This window comes from Carcharodon carcharias, chromosome 6 (assembly GCF_017639515.1).
Source record: "Carcharodon carcharias isolate sCarCar2 chromosome 6, sCarCar2.pri, whole genome shotgun sequence".
Taxonomy (NCBI): Eukaryota; Metazoa; Chordata; class Chondrichthyes; order Lamniformes; family Lamnidae; genus Carcharodon; species Carcharodon carcharias.
In genome coordinates, this window is record NC_054472.1 from 118,889,954 (window position 1) to 118,914,575 (window position 24,622).

The 24,622-nt window shown below is 44.8% G+C and overlaps 1 protein-coding gene across 3 annotated transcripts in view; it reads left to right on the forward strand.

Annotated features, from left to right (window-relative positions):
* thoc1 (THO complex 1) overlaps positions 1-24,622 on the forward strand; it is a 92,792-nt gene that overhangs the window by 56,083 nt on the left and 12,087 nt on the right. For all 3 annotated transcript variants that reach the window (XM_041190458.1, XM_041190456.1, XM_041190457.1), the window contains exons 12-19: positions 539-639; positions 6,275-6,341; positions 9,314-9,364; positions 10,059-10,129; positions 10,728-10,823; positions 11,572-11,637; positions 15,527-15,610; positions 15,715-15,862. In XM_041190458.1, coding sequence (XP_041046392.1) covers positions 539-639; positions 6,275-6,341; positions 9,314-9,364; positions 10,059-10,129; positions 10,728-10,823; positions 11,572-11,637; positions 15,527-15,610; positions 15,715-15,862 — 684 coding nt within the window. The remainder of the gene's footprint in view (positions 1-538; positions 640-6,274; positions 6,342-9,313; positions 9,365-10,058; positions 10,130-10,727; positions 10,824-11,571; positions 11,638-15,526; positions 15,611-15,714; positions 15,863-24,622) is intronic.

Sequence of the window (24,622 nt, forward strand, 5' to 3'; positions counted from 1 at the left end):
TGTTAAGGAAAGACAGCTTCCACTTTAATTCTAATTGTTTCGGAACTCTATGAGTTAAGTTACAGCAATCCGTCTATTGTTACAATAGCTTCTTTGAGAATGATTAACATAGCTTGGGAGTAGAATAGTTTTTTAGCCCGTGAATGAGCATGCAGCATATCCCTTCATTACTGCCAAATATTGACATTTTCTATCTATTTACCTTTATCAAAGTAGCTTAAAAATGAAAAACATATATTTTCAGTTCCATATTACTGGATTGCTGTTTCATTCTGGAGATGAGAATATTCTGTTAGATTCCAGCTATCAACATCAGTGGCATGAGACCAATTATGCAGAATGCCAATTGATGCCCACAGCCCACTCCCTACTCCCTCCCTGCCCCTTTCTCTGCCTCTGCACCCCACCCCCCAAGATTTTCCAAAATAACTTTGAAAGGTTTCTGTAATGGCATGAAAAATTGCCACAATACACTCGAGTACTTGAATTCAGAAAACTTCACTTGCAAATTTCCTGACCTTACTTTTTCTTTTGATAGTTGATGGACCTACAACTGAATGACAGCAACTTTAGACGGCATATTCTTTTACAATATTTGATATTGTTTCAATACCTGAAGGGCCAAGTCAAATTTAAAAGGTAACCTGTCTGAAAACATCGAGTGTATACAGGTTAAGGTTACAGTCTTAACATCTGCAGTTAAGGATGCACCATTACTATTTTTATTAAGTTTAGGGGTAGATCTGAAAACACTTCTAGGTTCTTCAGATCAAGCATGTGAATAGAACAATAGGAAGATCATAGTAAAGGTATAAGTCTTGGGATGAAGGCAAGGGAGGCCGAAAAGGATTAAGCAAGAAAAGTTGGTAAAACTCAATATTCAAGCGTTCATTTCAAAACCCTGAAGGACTTCTTGATGTATAGAAATGGGTATTTCATCAGTAAGGACATTTCTGGACAATACGAATCAGTCTTTTCCTTGAGGAAAATAATTTTAAAGCTTCTTTGTAAATAAAAGTAAGTCCTAGGTAATGCATCCTGAAGCTACTGTGACACATTTAAACAACTGAATACATGTTCCATCACTAAAAAGAAGGAATAGCTCTGGTCTTTGCTAGAAAGCTCTTGAATCTTGCTACTCATTGTCACTATCTTAGGCCACAAACACAAGAAAGTAAATGTGTGATGGAATTAAGGAGAAAAGATATAAGATGTAGAACAAATAGACTATGAGACAGCTCAATCAAGTACTTTATAAAACTCATAAATAGTAAGTAAAATGATTGAGAATTTAATAAACTCAACTTGACAACATATGACCTGTGGACTTTAATACAATATACAGAGTGCAGTAGGACTTTCATTTTTATTCTGTAAATTACATTTTGCAATGTATTGTAATTATTTGTATACAGAAATGTTCATGATTGTGCAATTGTTTTATTATTTTATGCTTTACTTTTATTTTAATGATTGGTGTGAAATATAATTACTTATTTTAGGTGTATCATCATCACAAGTCAGCACCTGCAGCCAAGGCGATTATTCAATAAATTAACTGGCATGTCTGTCTGTCCATCTTCCTTTTTCTCTCGCACTTTCTTGACTTTCTCTTTCTCCCGTTGCCCCTTTCTCTTCCTCTCTCATTCTCCCACTTTCTCGTTCTCCCCCTCATTCTCTCTGTCTACCCCTCATTCTCTAGGTCTCTCCCTTGTTCTCTCAGTCTCTCCCTCGTTCTCTCGGTCTCTCCCTCGTTCTCTCGGTCTCTCCCTCGTTCTCTCGGTCTCTCCCTCTTTCGGTCTCCCTCTTTCTCTCAGTCTCTCTCTTTCTTTCCCTCTCTTTCATCCTCTCTTTCCCACTCTTTCTCTTTTGCCCTCGCCTCTCTCTCGCTCTCGCCCTCGCCCTCCCTCTCGTCCTCGCCCTCCCGCTCGCCTTCGCACTCCCTCACGCCCTAGCCCTCCCCCTCGCCCTCGTTCTCCCCCTCGCCCCCTCTCTCCCCCTCGCCCCCTCTCTCCCCCTCGCCCCCTCTCTCCCCCTTACCCCCTCTCTCCCCCTCGCCCCCTCTCTCACCCTTGCTTTCTCTCTCCCCCTCGCCTTCTCTCTCTCCCCCTCGCCCCCTCTCTCCCCCTCGCCCCCTCTCTCCCCCTTACCCCCTCTCTCCCCCTCGCCCCCTCTCTCACCCTTGCTTTCTCTCTCCCCCTCGCCTTCTCTCTCTCCCCCTCGCCCTCTCTCTCTCCCCCTCGCCCTCTCTCTCTCCCCCTCGCCCTCTCTCTCTCCCCCTCGCCCTCTCTCCCCCTCGCCCTCTCTCTCCCCCTCGCCCTCTCTCTCCACCCCGGGCCTCTCTCTCCCCCTCGCCCTCTCTCTCCAGCCTGGGCCTCTCTCTCCCCCTCGCCCTCTCTCTCTCCCTCGCCCTCTCTCTCTCCCTCGCCCTCTCTCTCTCCCCTCGCCCTCTCTCTCCCCCTCGCCCTCTCTCTCCCCCTCGCCCTCTCTCTCCCCCTCGCCCTCTCTCTCTCCCCTCGCCCTCTCTCTCCCCTCGCCCTCTCTCTCCCCTCGCCCTCTCTCTCCCCCTCGCCCTCTCTCTCCCCCTCGCCCTCTCACCCCTCGCCCTCTCTCTCACCCCTCGCCCTCTCTCTCGCCCCTCGCCCTCTCTCTGCCCCTTGCCCTCTCTCTGCCCCTCGCCCTCTCTCTGCCCCTCGCCCTCTCTCTGCCCCCCCGCCCTCTCTCTCTCACCCCCTCTCTCTCGCCCTCACTCTCCCACCCTCGCCCTCTCTCTTCCGCCCTCCCTCTCCCTCCTTCACCATCCCTCCCTCGCCCTCATTCTCCCTCCCTCGCCCTTGCTCTCCCGCCCTCCCTCGCCTTTGCCCTCCCTCCCTTGCCCTCTATCTCGCTCTCCCTCCCTCACCCTCGCTCTCCCTCCCTCTCCCTCCCTCGCTCCCTCGCTCTCCTTACCTCACCCTCGCTCTCCCTTCCTCGCCCTCGCTCTCCCTCCCTCTCCCTCCCTCGCTCTCCCTCCCTGGCCCTTGCTTTCCCACCCTCACCTTCGCTCTCCCTCCCTCGCCCTCATTCTCCCTCCCTCAACATCGCTCTCCCTCCTTTGACCTCACTCTCCCTCCCTGGACCTCGCTCTCCCCCCTGCACCCTCGCTCTCTCTCCCACTCCCTCGCTCTCCTTCCCTCGACCTCGCTCTCCCTCGCCCTTTCTCCCTCTCCCTCGCCCTTTCCCTCTCTCCCTCGCCCTTTCCCTCTCTCCCTCGCCCTTTCACTCTCTCCCTCGCCCTTTCCCTCTCGCCCTCGCCCTGTCCCTCTCGCCCTCGCCCTCGCCCTGTCCCTCTCGCCCTCGCCCTGTCCCTCTCGCCCTCGCCCTGTCCCTCTCGCCCTCGCCCTCGCCCTGTCCCTCTCGCCCTCGCCCTCGCCCTGTCCCTCTCGCCCTGTCCCTCTCGCCCTGTCCCTCTCGCCCTCGCCCTGTCCCTCTCGCCCTCGCCCTGTCCCTCTCGCCCTCGCCCTGTCCCTCTCGCCCTCGCCCTGTCCCTCTCGCCCTCGCCCTGTCCCTCTCGCCCTCGCCCTGTCCCTCTCGCCCTCGCCCTGTCCCTCTCGCCCTCGCCCTGTCCCTCTCGCCCTCGCCCTGTCCCTCTCGCCCTCGCCCTGTCCCTCTCGCCCTCGCCCTGTCCCTCTCGCCCTCGCCCTGTCCCTCTCGCCCTCGCCCTGTCCCTCTCGCCCTCGCCCTGTCCCTCTCGCCCTCGCCCTGTCCCTCTCGCCCTCGCCCTGTCCCTCTCGCCCTCGCCCTGTCCCTCTCGCCCTCGCCCTGTCCCTCTCGCCCTCGCCCTGTCCCTCTCGCCCTCGCCCTTTCCCTCTCGCCCTCGCCCTTTCCCTCTCGCCCTCGCCCTTTCCCTCTCGCCCTCGCCCTGTCCCTCTCGCCCTCGCCCTTTCCCTCTCGCCCTCGCCTTTTCCCTCTCGCCCTCGCCCTTTCCCTCTCGCCCTCGCCCTTTCCCTCTCGCCCTCGCCCTTTCCCTCTCGCCCTCGCCCTTTCCCTCTCGCCCTCGCCCTTTCCCTCTCGCCCTCGCCCTTTCCCTCTCGCCCTCGCCCTTTCCCTCTCGCCCTCGCCCTTTCCCTCTCGCCCTCGCCCTTTCCCCCTCGCCCTCTCCCTCTCGCCTTCGCCCTCTCCCTCTCGCCCTCGCCCTTTCCCTCTCGCCCTCGCCCTTTCCCCCTCGCCCTCGCCCTTTCCCCCTCGCCCTTTCCCCCTCGCCCTTTCCCCCTCGCCCTCGCCCTTTCCCTCTCGCCCTCGCCCTTTCCCTCTCGCCCTTTCTCTCCCTCTCGCCCTCGCCCTTTCTCTCCCTCTCGCCCTCGCCCTTTCTCTCCCTCTCGTCCTCGTCCTTTCTCTCTCTCTCTCTCGCCCTCGCCCTTTCTCTCTCTCTCTCACCCTCGCCCTTTCTCTCTCACGCCCTCGCCCTTTCTCTCTCGCCCTTTCTCTCTCTCTTGCCCTCGCCCTTTCTTTCTCTCTCTCTCGCCCTCGCCCTTTCTCTCTCTCTCGCCCTCGCTCTTTCTCTCTCTCGGCCTCGCCCTTTCTCTCTCTCTCGCCCTCGCCCTTTCTCTCTCTCTTGCCCTTTCTTCCTCTCTCTCTCGCCTTCGCCCTTTCTTTCTCTCTCTCTCGCCCTCGCCCTTTCTCTCTCGCCCTCGCCCTTTCTCTCTCTCTCGCCCTTGCCTTTCTCTCTCTCTCTCTCGCCCTTGCCTTCTCCCTCTCTCGCCCTCGCCCTTGCCTTCTCTCTCTCTCTCGCCCTTGCCCTTGCCTTCTCTCTCTCTCTCTCCCTCGCCCTTGCCTTCTCTCTCTTGCTCTCCCTCCCTTTTTCTCCCTCCCTCCCTTTTTCACTCGCCCTGCAGTTTTTGCTCTCCCTCCCATTTTTTTCTTTCTCTCCCTCCCTTTTTTCATTCTCTTGCTTTTTTCTTTTGCTCACTCTTTTTCTTTTTCTTTCTCTCACTTTTTCACTCATTCTTTTCTTTCTCTTGCACTCTTTTCTTTCTCTTTTTCTTTCCCTCCATCTCTTCTCTTTTTTATTTTCTTCCCCTCACACTTTCTCTTTTTCATTCACTTTCTTTCTCACTCTTTTTCTATCTCATTCTTTTTCTTTCTCTTTTCTCTTCTTTTTTCTCTTTTTTTCTTTTTACTTTCTTTTTCTTTCTCTCTATCTTTGTCTTGGTCTTTTTCTTTTTCTCTTTTTCTTCCTTTTTCTCTCTCTCTCTTCCTTTTCTTTCTTTTTCTCTTCCTTCCTCATGCTTTCTTTCTCTTTCACTTTTTCTCTCTCTCTCTCTAATTTTCCCTCTCTCTCTTTTCCTTTCACACTTGCCCTCATTCATTCACCCTCCATCGCTCCTAATTTGCAGTTATTCATTGTGAACTCTTGTAGTGAATACTGGCAGATTAGTTCACTCCAGGGGCTGTCACAGTTGACACTGATACTGTCCTCAGCTGATCTACTCTACAAACAATTCAAGTATGGCAGCTGGACACTGATTTGGACTGGGTATCCTGGCCAACATACCTCTTAAAAATACAAGAGGCACCGTTCAGCTGAGATAGCTAATTTTGTATTGACCAGGAATCACATCTCTGCATTTGTTGTCCTGTATGGCTCAACTACTCATTGAATAAATAAGCTGAAACATTGCCAAAACCTTGGTACGGCTTCCTCATTTTAAAGTTCCCCACCGCCTGAATTTGACTTGTCTTGTTATGCATGATCCTGTATCAGTTTCACCTTCTAGTCACTTTATCTCCCAGAAGTGTGTGAAACAGCCTGGAGGTAATTCTGCCTTCAGTTTATTTTTCCTTCCCTAGTCGTTTGTGCCTAGTTCCTGGCACTTGTTGCTGTTCATGGGGCTCAGTCCACTGAGATCTCTTATAATGTGCTCTGAAAGCTACATTTTGTGCCATGTTCCCGCAAGGCAGTATTTGGTTAAAAGATACCTGTAGCAGATAGTCTTCAGGGCTATACGGGAGGAAATGGCTGAGACTTTGATTAATGTTTTAGGAAATTTGTACCTGTAAGAGGTATTCAGAAATTTGAGGTATACTTCTGGGATCCTAGAGTGAGTTATGTTATGGGAAAATAAATTAGTGTAAAGGTGGGGAGGAAGATACACAAGCTTGTTATATGGGATTGTGGTGTTCATCTTGAGCACAGAGACTGCAAATAATGAGTAGTATTCCAATATCTTACCCATCTGCAGCTATTAAAAACCACAGTAAATGAAATGTGATCTGGAATAATTCTGCTTCACAGCTCCTACTGTGTGTTGACTGATGAACAATCTCTCTGGATTGAAGATACCACCAAAGCAGTTTATCAGGTTGGTGGAAAGGAATTAATTGTTAAGTTGGCTTGTAACATCATTAATTTTCTCTCAAATTGTGTTTTATTTTTAAATAATACTGTATGCAGTCTGTCTTTCCATTAGTCCCCACATTAATTGCATAAATTATGCAGTCTAATAGGGAATTGCAAGAGATTTCCCTGCACCATGTAAATCCCCCATACTGCAACCTTGAAACATTGTTCACATTTGTTCTTTCTTTAGGTCTTTTTCTCCTGGTCTCAAAATCTGCATTAATGTTGCTTCTGCAAGTAGGAACCACTTGATTGGTACTACAGTTCAGCTTCAGTTATTTCAAACCGGGCAGGTGGCAGTCAGAGTTTTGGGTGAACTCTGACCTTTAATCTGCTGGGCTGAATGTTTGGACTGGGTCTCATATGTAATTCATTAAATTTCCAGGTGGACCTTGGGTCCAACCAGGGATTCAGATTGGTTCGGTGCCTTTCCCTGGGTTTTTAACTGTTAGACTAGTGCATACAATCAAGTTTTACAACCAGACCTCTTGCCAGCACTGGATCGCAACTTAATCATTACTAATTTTAGTTATCCACTATGGGGCCCCAACCGTTAATTGTGGATAGTTGAGGTTCCACTATATATTAATCTATGGTCTGAAATTAATAAAGTATTTTGTTTTCCAATACAACATTTTGAAAAACAATTACTTGTGCCAAGTCCTAGTTTCACACTAGGTATTCAATCTCCTCATGCTTTATACCTATACTTAGGGCTTGGCAATGTTAGGCAGAGATTAGGCAAACAAACCGTACATGTTGGTTTTTCTGTTTTGATTTGAAACTTAAGCAAGGTGATCTTGTTTTAGAGTTTCCAACCAAACCAAAGTGTACTACTTCCAGCATACCAAGAAACCTGGGCATAATAAAGCATCCCTCCTGCAAGCTCCATAGAATCAAAATATGCATGACTTCATTAAACATGTATGTAAAGTCTTTTAAGTATAAATTATTTATAATTATAAATTGAAAAGGGCTGCAAAAGATTACAGGTAATATGCAAGAGTCTGAAGAAGTTCTTCAAAAAGAAATTGTCATCCTGATGGCCAAAAAATGATGTGAGTGCAGTGGATTATCCCAACAATAAATGCATTTTTCATACGTGTCCCATGTGCTTGGGGAGGTCACCGCTTCAACTTGCTGAGGCTTGAAGTGAGACCTCCACTAGCCTGCTGATTGTGGACAGTATTGCTCTCTAGTGGGCAAGCCCAACAATACTGAGTTGAGTCTTCTGGGATTGTAAAGCTGGCTATGTTCCTAACGATTTGCTGCACTCTGTCCAAAATGGCTAGATGTGGAACATTACCAGAGTACATGTCAAGAGTTGCCTTCTGGCTACAGTAACTTTGCTGTTTGTCAGATATGGAAGGGTGAAATTTGTGCAGTTTGTGTAGAATATGTTGAGTTTGTCCAGTTAGACCACTCCTGGAGTGCTGTGTACAGTCCTGGGCATCAGATCTTACATTGGCATTGGAGAGAGTGCAGTGTAGATTTACCAGAATGATACCTAGAATCATAGAAAATAAATCATTCCTGGACTTGGAATGTTAAATTCCAAGGCCATTACACAAACCATGGTTGTATTTTCTGGAATTTAGAAGATTAAGGAGTAATTTCATTAGTTTCCAAGATGTTAAGGACAACAGATAGGGTAGCTAAGAGGGAAACTCTTTCTGCTGGTTGGGGAGTCGAGTACTTGGAGAGGCACAATCTTAAAAAAACAATGGAGCCAGACCTTCCAGGAGTGAAATTAGGAAGTACTTCTACACACAAAGGGCGGTAGAAGTTTGGAACTCTATTCCACAAATAGATCAGTTGTTAGTTTTAACTCCATGATTGGTAGATTTTTGTTATCTAAACATATTAATGGATATGGGGTAATGTTGGGTATATGGAGTTAGGTTGCAGATCAACCACAATCTTACTGAATGGCCACACAAGCTGCAGGAGGTAAATGGCCTACTCCTGTTCCTATATCCCTAAATGAGCTAGTTGGTCATGAAAATATAAAATCAGTATAAGATTGAAAAATAGGGAAGTTTTGATTAATCTGTATCGAGCCTTGGTTAGACCACCACATGCAGCTCTGGTTGTTATATAGAAAAGTAATGTAGAGACCCTGGAGAAGGTGCAGAGAAGAGTTACTAGGATGATACCAAAAATGCTTTGGCATACCAGTCAGGAAAGGATTAACAGGCTGGCTCTCTTTTCTCTTGAGAAAAAAAGGCAGAAGGGTGACCTGATAGAGATCTTTAAAATGAATCGTTTTGATGGAGTGGATACAGAGAGAATGTTTCCTCGTGTGGGGGAAGAGCATAACTAGGGACCATCAATATAAGATAGTCACCAAGAAATTAAATAGGGAATTCAGAAGAAATTTCTTTACCCAAAGAATGGTGAAATTGCGGAACTCACTACCAATGAAATAAATACTATAGATGCACTTAATGGGAAGCTAGACAAGCATATGAAGGAGGAAGGGAACAGATGGTTATGATGGTAGATTTAGATGAGGAAAGATGGGAGAAGGCTTGATCAGTGCATAAATGCTGGATTGGATTAGTTAGGCCGACTGGCCTGTTTCTGTGCTGTATATCCTTTGTAAAAGCATCCAGAAAAGAGAAAATGTGCTGCTGTATCAATCTGCATTTTTTTGCTCATTTGCGTTCTTTTCTTTGGTATGTAAATATTGCCAAATACCATTTTTGATTGTTCCGAGGTGGATTATGCAACTAATCAAATTTGACCACTGAATTAAATATTTAAAGAAGTTAATTTGCAGCGTGTTCTTGAAAAAAGCATCAATCTCAAATTTAATGTGTTTTAATGGAAATGTTACCTCAATCCTGACCAGATGAACAATTTTAATTGTAAATGTAGAATTATTTAGATAAAATGTCATTTTAACAATTTTGTTATCATTCACTTATGTAGTTATTCAAAGAGACACCACCTGATGGGGAAAAATTTTCTAGCATGGTAGAGGTATGTCAAAATATCTTTCTATTGAATTTCTGAATTAAATCTGTCAGTGCCAGTTTGGAAATAATTGACCAGAACAAAGTTATTCCTTTAAGCACATGCCTTCTTGCAAGTGTACAGAATTGTGATCAGGATTGGATATTAAGCTAATTTTTCCCTCGCTGCTTCCCCTCTTTCAATCCTCACCTTGTGCAGGAACGCTGATGCCAATTATAATGCCATGCTCTGTTCTAGCAAAAATCAACTCATAATACACAAACCAAATGTGAGACCTTTTTGTTAATTCATTCTTGGGGTGTGCATGTCGCTAGCAAGGCCATCAATTATTGGCCATCCCTAGTTGCCCCTGAGAAGGTGGTGGTGGGCATTCTTTTTGAACTGCTGCAGTCCATCTGGGGAAGCTTCTCCCACAGTGCTGTTAACTGAGGAGTTCTGAGATTTGGATCCAATAACAGTGAAGGGACAGTGATATATGTATATCCAAGTCAGGATGGCTTGTGACTTTGGGGGAGATGATGTTCCTAGACTTGTTTGGCTCATTAATATATTCACTGCATTTACTCACTAAACTGTTTATGTTGGTGATGCAGCAAAGCCACTTATTAAAATAATTTTTGATTCATATTTATGTATATGCTGAAAACAAATTGTTTTTTTCTAACATGTATTAAGAGTTTATGTACTTATTTGATTACAGCATATACTGCACAGTGAAGAAAATTGGATCGCATGGAAAAATGAAGGTTGCCCAAGTTTTGTTAAAGAAAGGTATATCTTTTTAAGATTTACTATCACTTCTTACATGCCTGTCATCACATTTCCACCTCCTCCTCAACATAGCTTATGTACTTCAGTTGATTGAAAGGGCAAACAGGCATCCTGTCTTGTATGTCTAGTGTAACTCCCCTCCTTAACAATCCAATGTGCACACAGATACACTAAAAGCAGTACCATCTGGCCTCTGTCAGAAAACTCCTATTTTCTTCTTAGAAGTTTGTATGTAATCTTGTCATGGGGATTTAATTTTATTTAATGAATTTCAAGCAGGCAATTCTTATCAAATAATGCTGAATGAATAAAAGCTGGTGTTTTCTAGTTTTTATGTAATTTTTCATTTGTACCATGTTTAGAAATATGAGCAATGAAATTGATATAACTAAAGCAATAAGCCAGGAGCTACCTAAATTCTGACTTGATAGTTAGTGGAATTCAATTATTAAGCATATTCTAAAAATGATAATTCTAGTAATTTGCTTCATGTTTCAGACTGTGCCAGTGTTTTGTTTTTTCCCCACTCTCATGAGCACGCGCACACGCACACAGAAATCATAAGTTCACTTTGATTAGTTATATTTGGTTTTTAAAGACCACCTGAATCCAAAGTTCCAAAGCCTGCAAGAAAACGACCTGCTCCTGAGGATTTCTTTGGGAAAGGACCAGGCAAGAAGGTCTTGATGGGAAAGTAAGTACAAATGCTATTTTGAATAGCTGTTTACAATATAGGGCATGATCAAGCACTGCCAAAACTGAAATTAGGCAGGTCGGTAGAAACAAGTTATGAGTACTTGGGTACTTGTCTGCTACGCTAGAAATGTTTTCATAAGCATATAATTTATAAAAACAAAACAGATAAGCATAACTAAGCTCAGTAAAATATGTGAATTGTTTAGTATCGTAATTATGATAATATAACCATAAATAATTGTGCACGTCTTCTAACTCCAATTTAATTGATCCAAATAAATTCAAAATTAATTTTGCATACAAGTTTGTGAATTCTAGTATAAAATTTTAAAAATATCCTACTAAATCACATTCAACAAAGATTTGATTGATGAATGGTGCTTAATTTTTGTAGATGTCAAGTTCATTATTTTTTGATACTGGAATTTCAAGATTATGGTATTACCTGGCACAACAGGTTCATTATTTGGTCACTGTGATATTTAGTTTCAGTCACATTCTTTGAAAAGAACTTTAAAAAGGTTGCAGTTAGACTGTAGCCTTGGATCAGTCTCCCTAGCAATGGGTACATAAGGATAGAGGTAGTTTCTTTCTTTTACCCCTCTTGATTTCGTCTTGGATCCCTCAATAATGAATGATACTGTGTTGAAATGTAGCCCATTAAATGGTTAAACGACAAGCCTGTGTAAATGATAGTGTTATCATTCTTCACATATCTAAAATTGAGTGTTTTTGGTTTCCTGCAGTGAAGAACTGACACGGCTTTGGAATCTCTGTCCTGACAACATGGAGGCCTGTAAGTCTGAAAGCAGGTGAGAGATGCAAGTTGACATTATAAGACCTTTTTGAAGGATTTAAAAGTTTGACTATACTTAAGTCAGTCGCAGATACTGCCTTGATTTAAAGTCAGAAAGCTGTCAGTATATTTGTGGATCAGTGGCGCACACTGCGACATGAAGGGTTAGGATTATGTCCTGAATTTGCAGTTTCCAGCTAAATAAATTTCCAGTTCTAACTGAGAAATGTAAAGCAGCAAAAGTTTCCTTCCTACTAAGGACTGTGTCGGGGAGGCGATGACGTAGTGGTATTATCACTGGACTGGTAATCCAGAGACCCATGTTGCTGGGGTGGGGACTTCAATATCCATCACCAAGTGGCTCGAAAGCACCAGCACAGACCGAGCTGCCCGAACCCTTAAGAATATAACTGCTAGACTCACCACTGGCAGGTGGTGAGGGAACCAACAAGAGGGAAAAAAAATACTTGACGTCACCCTCACCAACCTGCCTGCTGTAGATGCATCTGTCCAAGACAGTATTGGTAGGAGTGGCTACTGCACACTCCTAATGGAGATGAAGTCCCGTCTTCACATTGAAGATAGACTCCACTGTGCTAAATGGGATAGATGTCAAACAGATCTAGCAACTCTAAATTGGGCATCCATGAGGCATTGTGGGCCATCAACAGCAGTAGAATTGTACTCAACCACAATCTATAACTTCATGGCCCAGCATGTCCCCCACTCTGCTGTTACCACCAAGCCAGGGGATCAATACTGGTTCAACAACACAGGGTTACTTGCGTGCCAAACTGTATAAGCAGCAAGTGATGGACAGAGCTAAGCAATTCCCGAACCAACAGTAATCTGTAATCTAAGCTCTGCAGTCCTGCCACATCCAGACATAAATGGTGATGGACAATTAAACAACTCACTGGAGGAGGAGGTTCCATAAATATCCCCACACTCAATTATGGGGGAGCCCAGCACATCAGTGTGAAAGATAAGGCTGAAGCATTTACAACAATCTTCAGCCAGAAGTGCAAAGTGGATGATCCATCTCAGCCTCCTCCAGAGGTCCCCAGCAACACAGATGGCAGTCTTCATCCAATTCAGTTCGCACCATGTGATATCAAGAAACAGCTGAAGGCACTGGAGAGTGCAAAGGCTATGGGCCCTGATAATATTCCGGCAATAGCACTGAAGACCTGTGCTCCCCAAGCCAAGCTGTTCCAGTACAGTTACAACACTGGCATCTACCTGGCAATATGGAAAATTGCCCAGTATGTCCTCTACACAAAAAGCAGGACAAATCCAACCTGGCCAATTACCACCCCATCAGCCTACTCTTGATCATCAGTAAAGTGATGGAAGGGGTCATCAACAGCGCTATCAAGCTCCACTTGCTTAGCAATAACCTCATTGATGCTCAATTTGGGTTCCACCAGGGTAACTCAGCTTCTGAACTCATTACAGCCTTGGTTCAAGTATGAACAAAGAGCTGAACTCCCAAGGTGAGGTGAGAGTGACTGCCCTTGATATCAAGGCAGCATTTTACTGAGTATGGCATCAAGGAGCCCTAACAAAACTGGAGTTAATGGGAAACAGCTGTGGGAGGGGGTGGGGGGAATCTCAACTGGTTGGAATCATACCTAGCACAAAGGAAGATGGTTGTGGTTATTGGAGGTCAATCATTTCAGTTCCAGGACATCACTGCAGGAGTTCCTCAGGGTAGTGTCCTCAACTCAACTGTCTTCAACTGCTTCATCAATAGCGTTCCTTCCATCATAATGTCAGAAGTGGGGATGTTGGCTGATGATTGCACAATGTTCAGCACCATTCACGACTCCTCAGATGCTGAAGCAGTCCATGTCCAAATGCAGCAAGACTTGGGCAATATCCAGGTTTGGGCTGACAAGTGGCAAGTAACATTTGCACCATACAAGTGTCAGGCAATCTCCAGCAAGAGAGAATCCAACTGTTGTCCCCTGACGTTCAGTGGCATTACCGTCACTGAATCCCCACTGTCAACATCCTGGGGGTTACCATTGACCAGAAACTGAACTGGACTAGCCATTTAAACACTGTGGCTACAAGAGCAGGTTAACATAGAAACTAGGAGCAGGTGTAGGCCATTCGGCCCTTCGAACCTGCTCCACCATTTATTATTTCACCCCTCTCCTAATAGTCACTCAGTTTTGTTGAAGGGTCATGAGGACTCGAAACGTCGACTCTTTTCTTCTCCGCCGATGCTGCCAGGCCTGCTGAGTTTTTCCAGGTAATTCTGTTTTTGTTTTTTATCCAACTCAATAGCCTGCTCCCACTTTCTCCCCATAACCTTTGATCCCTTTCGCCCCAAGAGCTATATCTAACTCCTTGAAAGCATACAATGTTTTGGTCTCAACTACTTTCTGTGGTCACGAATTCCAGAGGCTCACCACTCTCTGGTTGAAGAAATTTCTCCTCATCTCAGTCCTAAATGATCTACCCATGTCCTCAGACTGTGATCCCTGGTTTTGCACTCCCCCACCATCGGGAACATCCTTCCTGCATCAACCCTGTCTAGTCCTGTTAGAATTTTATAGATTTCTATGAGATCCCCCCTCATTCTTCTGAGCTCCAGCAAATATAAGCCTAATTGACTCAATCTCTCCTCATATGTCAGTCCCACCATCCCAGGAATCAGTCTGGTAAACCTTCTCTGCACTCCCTCTATCGCAAGTACATCCTTCCTCAGATAAGGAGACCAAAACTGCACACAATATTCCAGGTGTGGTCTCACCAAGGCCCTGTACAATTGCAGCAAGACATCCCTGTTCCTGTACTCGAATCCTCTGGCTATGAAAGCCAACATGCCATTTGTCTTCTTTACCGCCTGCTGCACCTGCATGCTTACCTTCAGCGACAGGTGTACAAGGACACCCAGGTCTCGTTGCACATTCCTCTCTCTATATTTATAGCCATTCAGATAATAATCTGCCTTCCTGTTTTTGCTACCAAAATGGATAACCTCACATTTATCCACATTATACTGCCATGCATTTGCCCACTCACTCAGCTTCCTCCTCACAGCTCACCTTCCCACCCAGCTTTGTGTCACCTGCAAATTTGGAGATATTTTTTTAACTCCCTCATTTAAATTATTAATATATATATTGTGAATAACTGGGGTCCCAGCACCGATCCCTGCGGTACCCCACTAGTCACTGGCTGCCATTCGGAAAAAGACCCATTTATTCCTACTCTTTATTTACTGTCTGCCAACCAGTTTTCTATCCAACTCAAAACACTACCCCCAATCCCATGCGCTTTATAGGTCAGCTTGGAATACTGCGGTGAGTAACTCACCTCCTGACTCCCTAAAGCCTGTCCAGACTCTACAAGGCACAAGTTATGAGTGTGATGGAATACTCTCTACTTGCCTGAATGAGTGCAGCTCCAACAACACTCAAGAAGCTTGATTCCATCCAGGGCAAAGCAGCTGCTTGATTGGCACCCCTTCCACAAACATTCACTCCCTCCACCACCGGCAAACAGTGGTAGTAGTGTGTACCATCTACAAGATGCACTGCAGAAACTCACCAAAGTTCCTTCGGCAGCACCTTCCAAACCCATGACCTGTACCATCCAGAAGGACATGGGCAGCAGATAGATGGAACACCACCACCTGGAAGTTCCCCTCCAAGTCACTTACCATCTTGATTTGGGAATATATCGCTGTCCCTTCACAGTTGCTGGGTCAAGATCTTGGAACTCTCTCCCTAACAGCACTGTGGGTATCCCCAATCCCGCTCCCTGCACCCTTCCCATCCCCCCAGTGAAGGCTATTATGTTTTGTAAATGGCCATCTTGCAGCGTACTGCTATTCTGATCACAATTTTGTGTTTTTATCTTCATTTTGACATTATCTATATGGATTGCAGAGAGTTTATGCCCACTTTGGAGGAGTTTTTTGAAGAAGCTATTGAGCAAGCTGATCCAGAAAACATGGTTGAAGAAGAGTACAAGTAAGTTATTGTGATTTCACAGACTTAAAGATTAATTGTCCATGAAAGTATGATTATCAGAATCTGTTCACATTCTGACACCAGTTTTTACTTGAATGACGCAGGGTGGTAAACAATTCCAATTATGGCTGGCGGGCTTTGAGGCTGCTTGCAAGACGAAGTCCACACTTCTTCCAGCCAACTAATCAACAGTTCAAGAGCTTGCCTGAGTACCTAGACAACATGGTTATCAAATTGGCTAAGGAACTACCTGTAAGTATCTTGTCTGCTTTCTGTTTGTGAAGCATATAGTGCAGTGCCACATTTTGAAAGCTGGAAGATATGTCCGAATAATGAAATCATTTAGTATATAATATTCTGAATCACCAGGTGTTTGTTTGTGTGCCATCGTTGTATGGAACGAAGTCCACTCAGCAGCTACCACTATACCCCTGCTTCATGCAGGGCCTTTTGGAGTACTAAGTTGGATTAAAAACAGGCAAACTTCAGTGAATAACTGAAAAACATGCCTTTGCCCAATACATCTCAATCATATGGTTCAGCGAACCTTGCAGGGAAAAAGCAACTTACTTTAATATAAAATCTGTAATATAAAATGTACCAAAGCTTTTCACAAATGTAGAAACTAACCAGAGACCAAGCAATGCAGCAAGAAGAATTAGCAGAGGTGGCCAGAAGAGATAAATTTTGAGAAGGGTAGAAAGGTTTCAAGGCAGAGGAACTGAGGTAATGTGCAAATTGTTCAAAATGGTTGGAAACCTTGCAGAAAAGAAAGGATGCAGATGAGATTAGAATTGTAAGAATGGAAGTGCATGCAGGAGCATTTTTCGTTCTTGGAATTCGTGCGTTTCTGGAAAGGCCAGCATTTGTTAGAACCATAGAACAGTTGCGCTGCAGAAAGAGGCTATTCAGCCCATCGTGCCTGTGTCAGCCAAACAGCACCTGGTCCATAGCTTTGCAGGTTACAGCACTTCAGATGCAGATCCAGGTACCTTTTAAATGAGTTGAGCGCTTCAGCTTCAACCACCAACTTGGGCAGTAAATTCCAGACGCCCACCATCCTCTGGGTGAAAAGGTTTTTCCTCACGTCCCCTTCATTCCTTCTACCAATCACCTTAAATGTATGCCCTCTAGTAATTGATCCCTCAGCACAAGTCTTTCCTGTCTACCCTATCTAGGCCCCTCATAATTTTGTACATCTCAATTAGGTCACCCCTTAGCCTTCCCTGTTGTAAGGAAAACAACCCTAGCCTATCCAGTCTCTCTTCATAGCTACAGTTTTCAAGCCCTGGCAACATTCTTGCAAATCTCCTCTGCAGTCTCTCCAAAGCAATTATGTCCTTCCTGTAATGTGATGATCAGATCTGTGTGCAAAATCCCAGCTGTGACCTAACCAGTATTGTATACAGTTCCATCATTACATCCCTGCTTTTGTATTCAATACCTCATCCAATAAAGGAAAGTATTCCATTTGCTTTCTTGACCATCTTGTCCACCTGCCCTGCCACCTCCTAGGACCTGTGGACATGCATACCAAAGTCTCTCACTCCCTCAACCCCTCTCAATTACTTCCCATTTATTGAGTATTCCCTTGCTTTATTTGCCTCCCCTAATACATTGTCTCACGCTTTTCCGGACTGAATTCCATTTGCCACTTCTCCGCCCACTCAACCAAACCATTGATATCATTTTGGAGTCGACAACTACCCTCTTCGCTATCAACTGCACGGCTGATTTCTCCATCATCTGCATATTTCCCAATCATGTCTCCCACACCTAAGTCTAAATCATTAATATATACAGAAAAGGCCCCAACACGGAGCACTAAGGAACATCACCGTTTTCCATTCACAAAAACGTGCATCACCCTTTGTTTCCTGGCACCGAGCCAATTTTGGATCTAATCTGCCACCTTCCCCTGTATCCCTTGAGGTCTCACTTTTCTGACCACTCTGCCATATGAGACCTTGTCAAATGCCTTACTGAAATCCATGTAGATAAAACCTCTGTACTACCCTCATCAATCCTCCTTGGATCTATTAAGTTAGTAAGACACGATCTTCCCCTAACAAAGCCATACTGACTATCCCTGATCAGTCCATGCCTTTCTAAGTGACAGTTTATCCTGTCTCTCAGAATTGTTGCCAATAAAGTCAGACTGGCCGGCCTATAATATTCTGGCCTATCCCTCGCACCCTTTTTAAACAACGTTTGCAGATCTCCAAACCTCTGGGACCTCATCTGCTTCTTGTGAGGATTGGAAAATGATCGAGCATCTGCTATTTCCTCCCTGGTTTGTTTCAACAGCCTGGCATACAATGCATCTGACCCTGGTGATTTATCCACCTTCAAGGATGCCAGTCCCTCCAGTAATTCCACCCCCACCCCCCCTCACTTCACTATTCTATTGTATCTAATATTTCATCCTCCTCTTTAACTAGAATGCCTGCAGCATCCCTCCTTATTGAAGACAGAGACAAAGTACTCATTGAGAACCCTGCCCACATCTTCTGCATCAACCCACAAGTTACCATGTACATCTCTGATAGGCCCTACCTTTTCCTTGGTTATTCTCTTGCTCTTAATGCACTGGGAAATCATCTTAGGATTTTCTTTGATTTTACCTGCCAATATTTTTTCATATCCTCTCTTTGCTTTCCTAATTTCTATTTTTACTTCACCCCTGTACTTTCTATACTCCTCTAGGCTTTCTACAGTATTAAGTCTTTTGTGACTGTCATAAGCTTTCTTTTTCTGCTTTATCTTGGCCTGTATGCTTCTGGATAACCAGGGGACTCTAGATTTGGCAGTATCACCCTTTTTCTTTGTGGGGACATGTCTACACTGTGCCCATAGAATTTTGCCTTTGAATGCCTCCCACTGATCTGACACAGTTTTTCCTTCTAATAGCTGTATATAGTTCACTCTCGCCAGTTCCCCTCTCAGCTTCGTAAAATTTGCCTTCTCCCAATTTAGAACTTTTAACCCTGTTCTATTTTTCTCCTTTTCCATAATGATGCTAAACCTAACTATATTATGGTCACTATCTCCAAAATGGTCCTCTACTGCTACTTCATCCACTTGCCCACTTCATTTCCTAAGACTAAATCTAGAATTGTGCTCCCTTTTATTGGATTTGTTACATGCTGGCTAAAAAGATTCTCTTGAATGCAGTTCAAGAATTTTGCGTCCTGTGTGCCCTTTACACTGTTTGTATCCTAATTGATATTAGGGTAGTTGAAGTCCCCAATGATTACTGCCCTATCGTTTTTGCACTCAGAAACATGTCTACATATTTGCTCTTCTAACTCCCTTCCTCTATTTGGGGGTCTATGGTACATTCCTAGCAGTGTGGCTGCCCCTTTTTTATTTCTGAGCTCAACCCACATGGCCTCATTTGATGCTTCACTAAGTATATATCCCTCCTCACAGCTGTAATTGATTCTTTAACCAATAATGCTACACCCCCACCTTTTTTATCCCCCTCCCATCCTGCCTAAAAACTCTATATCCATGGATGTTGAGCTGCCATTTTTGCCCCTCCATAAGCGAGGTTTCCATTATAGAGATGATATCATGCTGCCATGTGTCTATCTGTGCTCTCAGCTCATTGGCTTTCTTTACCATGCTCCTTCCATTTAAATATGTACCTTCTGACACTGCCATATTCCTCTGCTGCTTCTGTCTTTCAGAGTCACTCATTCTCCATTTCCCGCTCCCTGCTCTGAATTTGCCCTCAGGTTCCCATCCCGCTGCCCATCCAGTTTAACCGCACACACCTTCCCGCCCACCACCCTCTCCACCCCTACGCATGCACGGACACACACACACACCAACGTATCCGTCCTGGTCTGTATGGCTGCTTTACACATCCTGGTTTGCAGGCTCTGTCCTATCTCCCTAAAGTCTGCTTTCAGGACCTCATTTCCACTCACAGAAGAATGTCTTGCCACTCTGTGACATCTTTGACCCTGGCATCAGGGAGGCAACATACTGTCCTGGAGTGATGTCTACGACAACAGAAAAGCCTGTCCATTCCCCTAACGAACAAAAATCCTATTACTACTGCTCTTGCTCTATTCTTTCTCCTTTCCTGTACAACAGAGCTGGATGTGATGCCACAAACTTGTCTCTGATTGCACTCCTCCAATGCCCTCACCAGTATACAAAATGGAAAACCAATTGGTGAGCGGGACCCCAGGGGATTCCTGCACCACCTGCCTAACTTTCTTAGACTGCCTGGTGGTCACCCATTCTCTTTCGGCTCCAGGCTCCTAAGCTGCAATATGACCACCTCTGAACATGCTATCCACGTTGCTCTCAGTCTCGCAGATGTGCCATAGTGACTCTAGCTGCTGCTCGAGCTCCAAAACCCAGAGCTCCAGATTCTGCAGCTGGTGACATTTACTGCACATGTGGTCGTCTATGACACTGGTAGTGCCCACAATTTTCCCGCATATTACAGGACACACATTCCACACAACTGAGCTGTCCTGCCCTGGCTTCAATTTACTTCCCTTGTGTTAATTTTATTTTACTTTGGTTTACTTATGCAACTTTATTTCACCTGGCCTCGACTTAACTTTATTTCCCTATTTCTTGTGTTTCTTATTGAAACGTAAGTAGCCCCTTCTTTTAAAAACAATGTGTTTTTCTAATACTCAGCTACTTGATGACACTCCCTAACTGCAGTTTCTCACTAACCAATGAGCTTATGTTTCTCCTGTGATATTAGGTGCTAGGTGCTGCTGACTGCCTGACATGGGGTCCTCCTCCCAAATTATCCTGGAGAAGGTGGTGGTGAGCTGCCTTCTTAAAACAGTGTAGACCAGATGGTGTAGGTGCACCTATAGTGATATTTTATTTCCTGTGGCAATTTTATACAACTGAATGGCTTATCAGTTAAGAGTCAACCACATTGCTGTGAATCTGAAGTCACATGTAGACCAGCTTATGTAGACTGGGTAAGGGTTGCCGATTCATCTCCTGAAGGATATTAGTGAACAATTCAACAGTTTCATGATCATTATTCAAGAAACTAGCGTTTTATTCCTGATTTGCCATGGTGGGATTTGAACCCGTGTCTCTGCAGTATTAGCCTGGGTGCCTGAATTACTAACCCAGTAACACTACCACAATGCAATATTTCCTATGGGTGTCAATGTGGTTGTTGAAGGAGGGAGGGGCAAGGCGAAGGATGGATGTATAGACAAGGAAGTGAGGGTTGATGGGTAGAGACCCAGTGAAGTTGGCGAGCACAGAAATTGAGACTGTGATAGTGGGTGCAGCTGAAAGGATTTTTGATGAATAGCATATTATAAAGGGTAACACTCAGGATTCTGGCAAGAAAAATATTAGTGTATTTGACTCTGAAGGTGACAAAAACATGGCTGAGCATTTTTGCAGCAGTGAGCATGACATGGGGGCAGACATTAATGACAGTATGCAGGTGGACATTGGTGGTCATGGTGGTCATGAGGATGTGGGATTTGAGTGACCTACAAGTACAAGTACAATTGGAGCAGGAGTAGACTATGTGCCCCATCGAGCCTGCTCCCCCATTCAGTAAGATCATTTTTTTAAAATTCATTCACGGGATGTGACCCACAGTGCTGTTAGGAAAGGAGTTCCAGGATATTGACCCAGCGGCGATGAAGGAACGGCAATATATTTCCAAGTCAGGCTGGTCAGTGACATAGAGAGGATCTTCCAAGGTGGTGACGTTCCCATTTATCTGCTGCCCTTATCCTCCTAGGTGGTTGTGGTCGTGGGTTTGGAAGGTGCTGTCGAAGGAGCCTTGGTGAATTCCTGCAGTGCTTCTTGTAGATGGTACACCCTGCTGCTACTGTGTGTTAGTGGAGGAGGGAGTGAATGTTTGTGGATGCGGTGCCAATCAAGTGGATTGCTTTGTCCTGGATGGTGTCCAGCTTCTTCATTGTTGTAGGAGCTGCACTCATCCAGGCAAGTGGGGAGTATTCCATCACACTCCTGACTTTTGCCTTGTAGATGGTGGACAGGCTTTGAGGAGTCAGGAGGTGAGTTACTCATCGCACAATTCCTAGTCTCTGGCCTGCTCTTGTAGCCACAATATTTATATGGCTAGTCTGGTTCCGTTTCTGGTCAATGGTAACAACCCCCCCCCCATTGATAGTGGGGGTTCAGTGATGGCAATGCCATTGAACATCAAGGGTCGATGGTTGGATTCTCTCTTGTTGGAGATGGTCATTACCTGACACTTGTGTGGCGCAAATGTTACTTGCCACTTGTCAGCTCAAGCCTGGATATTGTCTAGGTCTTGCTGCATTTAGACATGGATTGCTTCAGTATTTGAGGAGTCGCGAATGATGCTGAACATGGTGCAATCGTCAGCGAACATCCCCACTTCTTACCTTATGATGGAAGGAAGGTCATTGATGAAGCAGCTGCCTTGGCGGGATTAGAACCTGGGCCCCCAGAGCAGAGGATTACTAGTCCAGCAACAATACCACTATGTCATCGCCTTCCCTCATGGCTGATACTGGGTTTCAACTCCCATTTTACCACCTGCTCCCCATATCCCTGAATTCCTTGAAACACTAAAACTCTGTCTCTACCCCATGCACAGCCCTCTGGGGTAGAAAAATCCAAAGATTCACAATTTTTGAGTGAGGAAATTTCTTCTCATCTTACTCCTGATTGATCGACCCCTTATTTTGAGACTGTGACCCCGTGTTTTAGATTCCCCGATCAGTGGAAACAATCTCTCAGCATCTACCCTATCAAGCCCCTTCAGAATTTTGTAGGTTTCAATGAGACCACCTCTCATTCTTCTGAACTCCAGAGAATATAAGCCCAATTTACTCACCCTCTCATCATAGTACAACCCCCTCATCCCAGGGAACAATTTATTGAACCTTCACTGTACTATATCCAGTGAAAGTATATCCTTTCTTAAATGTGGGGACCAAAACTGAACACAGTATTCCAGATGTGGTCTTGCCAAAACCATGTCCACTTGTAGTAAGACTTCTTCATTCTTGTACTCCAATCCCTTTGCAATGAAGGCCAACCTGCCTTTTGCCTTCCTGATTGCTTGCTGCACTCACATGCTAATTTTCTGTGTTTCTTCTGTGAGGATACCCAAGTCTCTCTGAACATCAATATTTACAAGTATCACACCTTTCAAATAATATTCTGCTTTTCTATTCTTATGGCCAAAGTAAATAACTTCTCACTTCCCTACTCCATCTGTCATCTTGTTGCCCACTCACTTAACCTGTCTATATCTCTTTGCAGCCTCCCTGTGTCCTCCCCACAGCTTACCTTTCCATGTAGCTTAGTATCATCAGCACACTTAGATACATTACTATCAAGGGAGTCAAGGGTAATGGGGGACAGGTAGGAAAGTGGAGTTGTGGGCCATGATCAGATCAGCCATGATTTTATTGAATGATGAAGGAGTCTCGAGGGGAAAATGGCCTGAGCAGAGCACTAAGACTGCACACTGTTAGTTCAACCTGAGGAATCTACCAAAGGTGGAGGGAGTTAAATACAAAGCTGTGGAATTTCAGCTGAGTGGTGAATGCACTAACCTCAGTTTTCTTACTTGAGTAAAAAGAAGTTCTTGTTTATCCAGGACTGGATATTAGATCAGCACCCAGAGCATGGTGGTGGTCAAGGATTCAAGAATGGTGCCAGAAAAGATAAAACTGGGCACTGCCAGCATACATGTAAAAGCTGACACGATGCTTATGAATGATATCCCCAAGGAGCTGTATATAGACAGGAGATGGTGGCGTAGTGGTAATATTACCGGACTAGTAATCCAGTGGCCCAAGCTAATGCTTTAGGGACATGTGGTAGAATTTTACACCAGTGGGATTTTATAGTCCTGCCAAAATCAATAGAAGTTTGAATTGCTTGTCGCATTTTACGGCCCATCCCCACCAAAACAGGGCCGTAAAATCCCATCCATGGATTCAAAGCCAATCTCAGTAATGATGATCATGAGACTTCCATCAATAATCATAAAAACCCACCTGCCATCCTTAACTGGCCTGGCCTGCATGTGACTCCAGATCCACAGCAATGTGGCTGATTCTTAACAGCCCTCTGCAATGGCCTAGCAAGTCATTCGGTTCAAGGGCAATTAAGAATGGACAACAAATGCTGGCCTTGCCAGTGATGCCCGCATCCCATGAAAGAATAAAGAAAAAAAAGAAGGGTGTTGTGGGTGCATCTTTTGGAACTAAACTTGTAAGATCAAGATGAGTACTATTATTGGGGAGGTGCTGGTAGGTGTGGAACCATGCCATGGCAGTGCAGCAGAAGCTGACAAATGGCAAGATGGTGGAGAAGAATGGAGTAGTTAAATGTCACAGAAAGGCCAAGAAGACAAGGTAGTATAGTGCATGATGATCACAGTGGCATAGGATTTCACTGATGAATGAATGAGGTGGTACAGACAGGACAGAAATCAAATTGAAGGTATTGATAGGATGTATTGACATGGAGCTAGATCTCAATGATATGTTCAAAAAATTTAAAGAGAAAGGGCAGGTAGTTGGAGAAATGAAGGACAAAGGAATGTTTTGTGAGAAAAGAGACTACTGATGGGTAGGCTGGGTGAACTGAGAGCAAGTTATCCAGTGCTGATAGAATGGTACTTGTGTAATGAGTTGAAAGAGAGTGAGGTAGAAGAGAAGACCTCATTATGAGCTTGGAGGCATTGAGGGAGAAATGAGTGTAGGGTGAAAGTGGTGGTATGGAGAACGCTGGGTGGAGTAAAATGTATAAGACAGTTAAGGGACTGATTGTATGTCACAATCTTGGAGAGAAATATGTTTTATGAGATCCTCCCATTTCTTGTTCTGGGTGAAAATGATGGGACCAGGGGAAGAGTGTCAAGAAAGTCCTTACCAAAAGCTCAAAGATGTTCAAGTTTTTGTTTTGTTTTTAAGCCCATTGTTAAAGTTTTCTCCCTTCTAATTCTAGCATTATTAAATAAACATAAAAACAAAAAAACTGCGGATG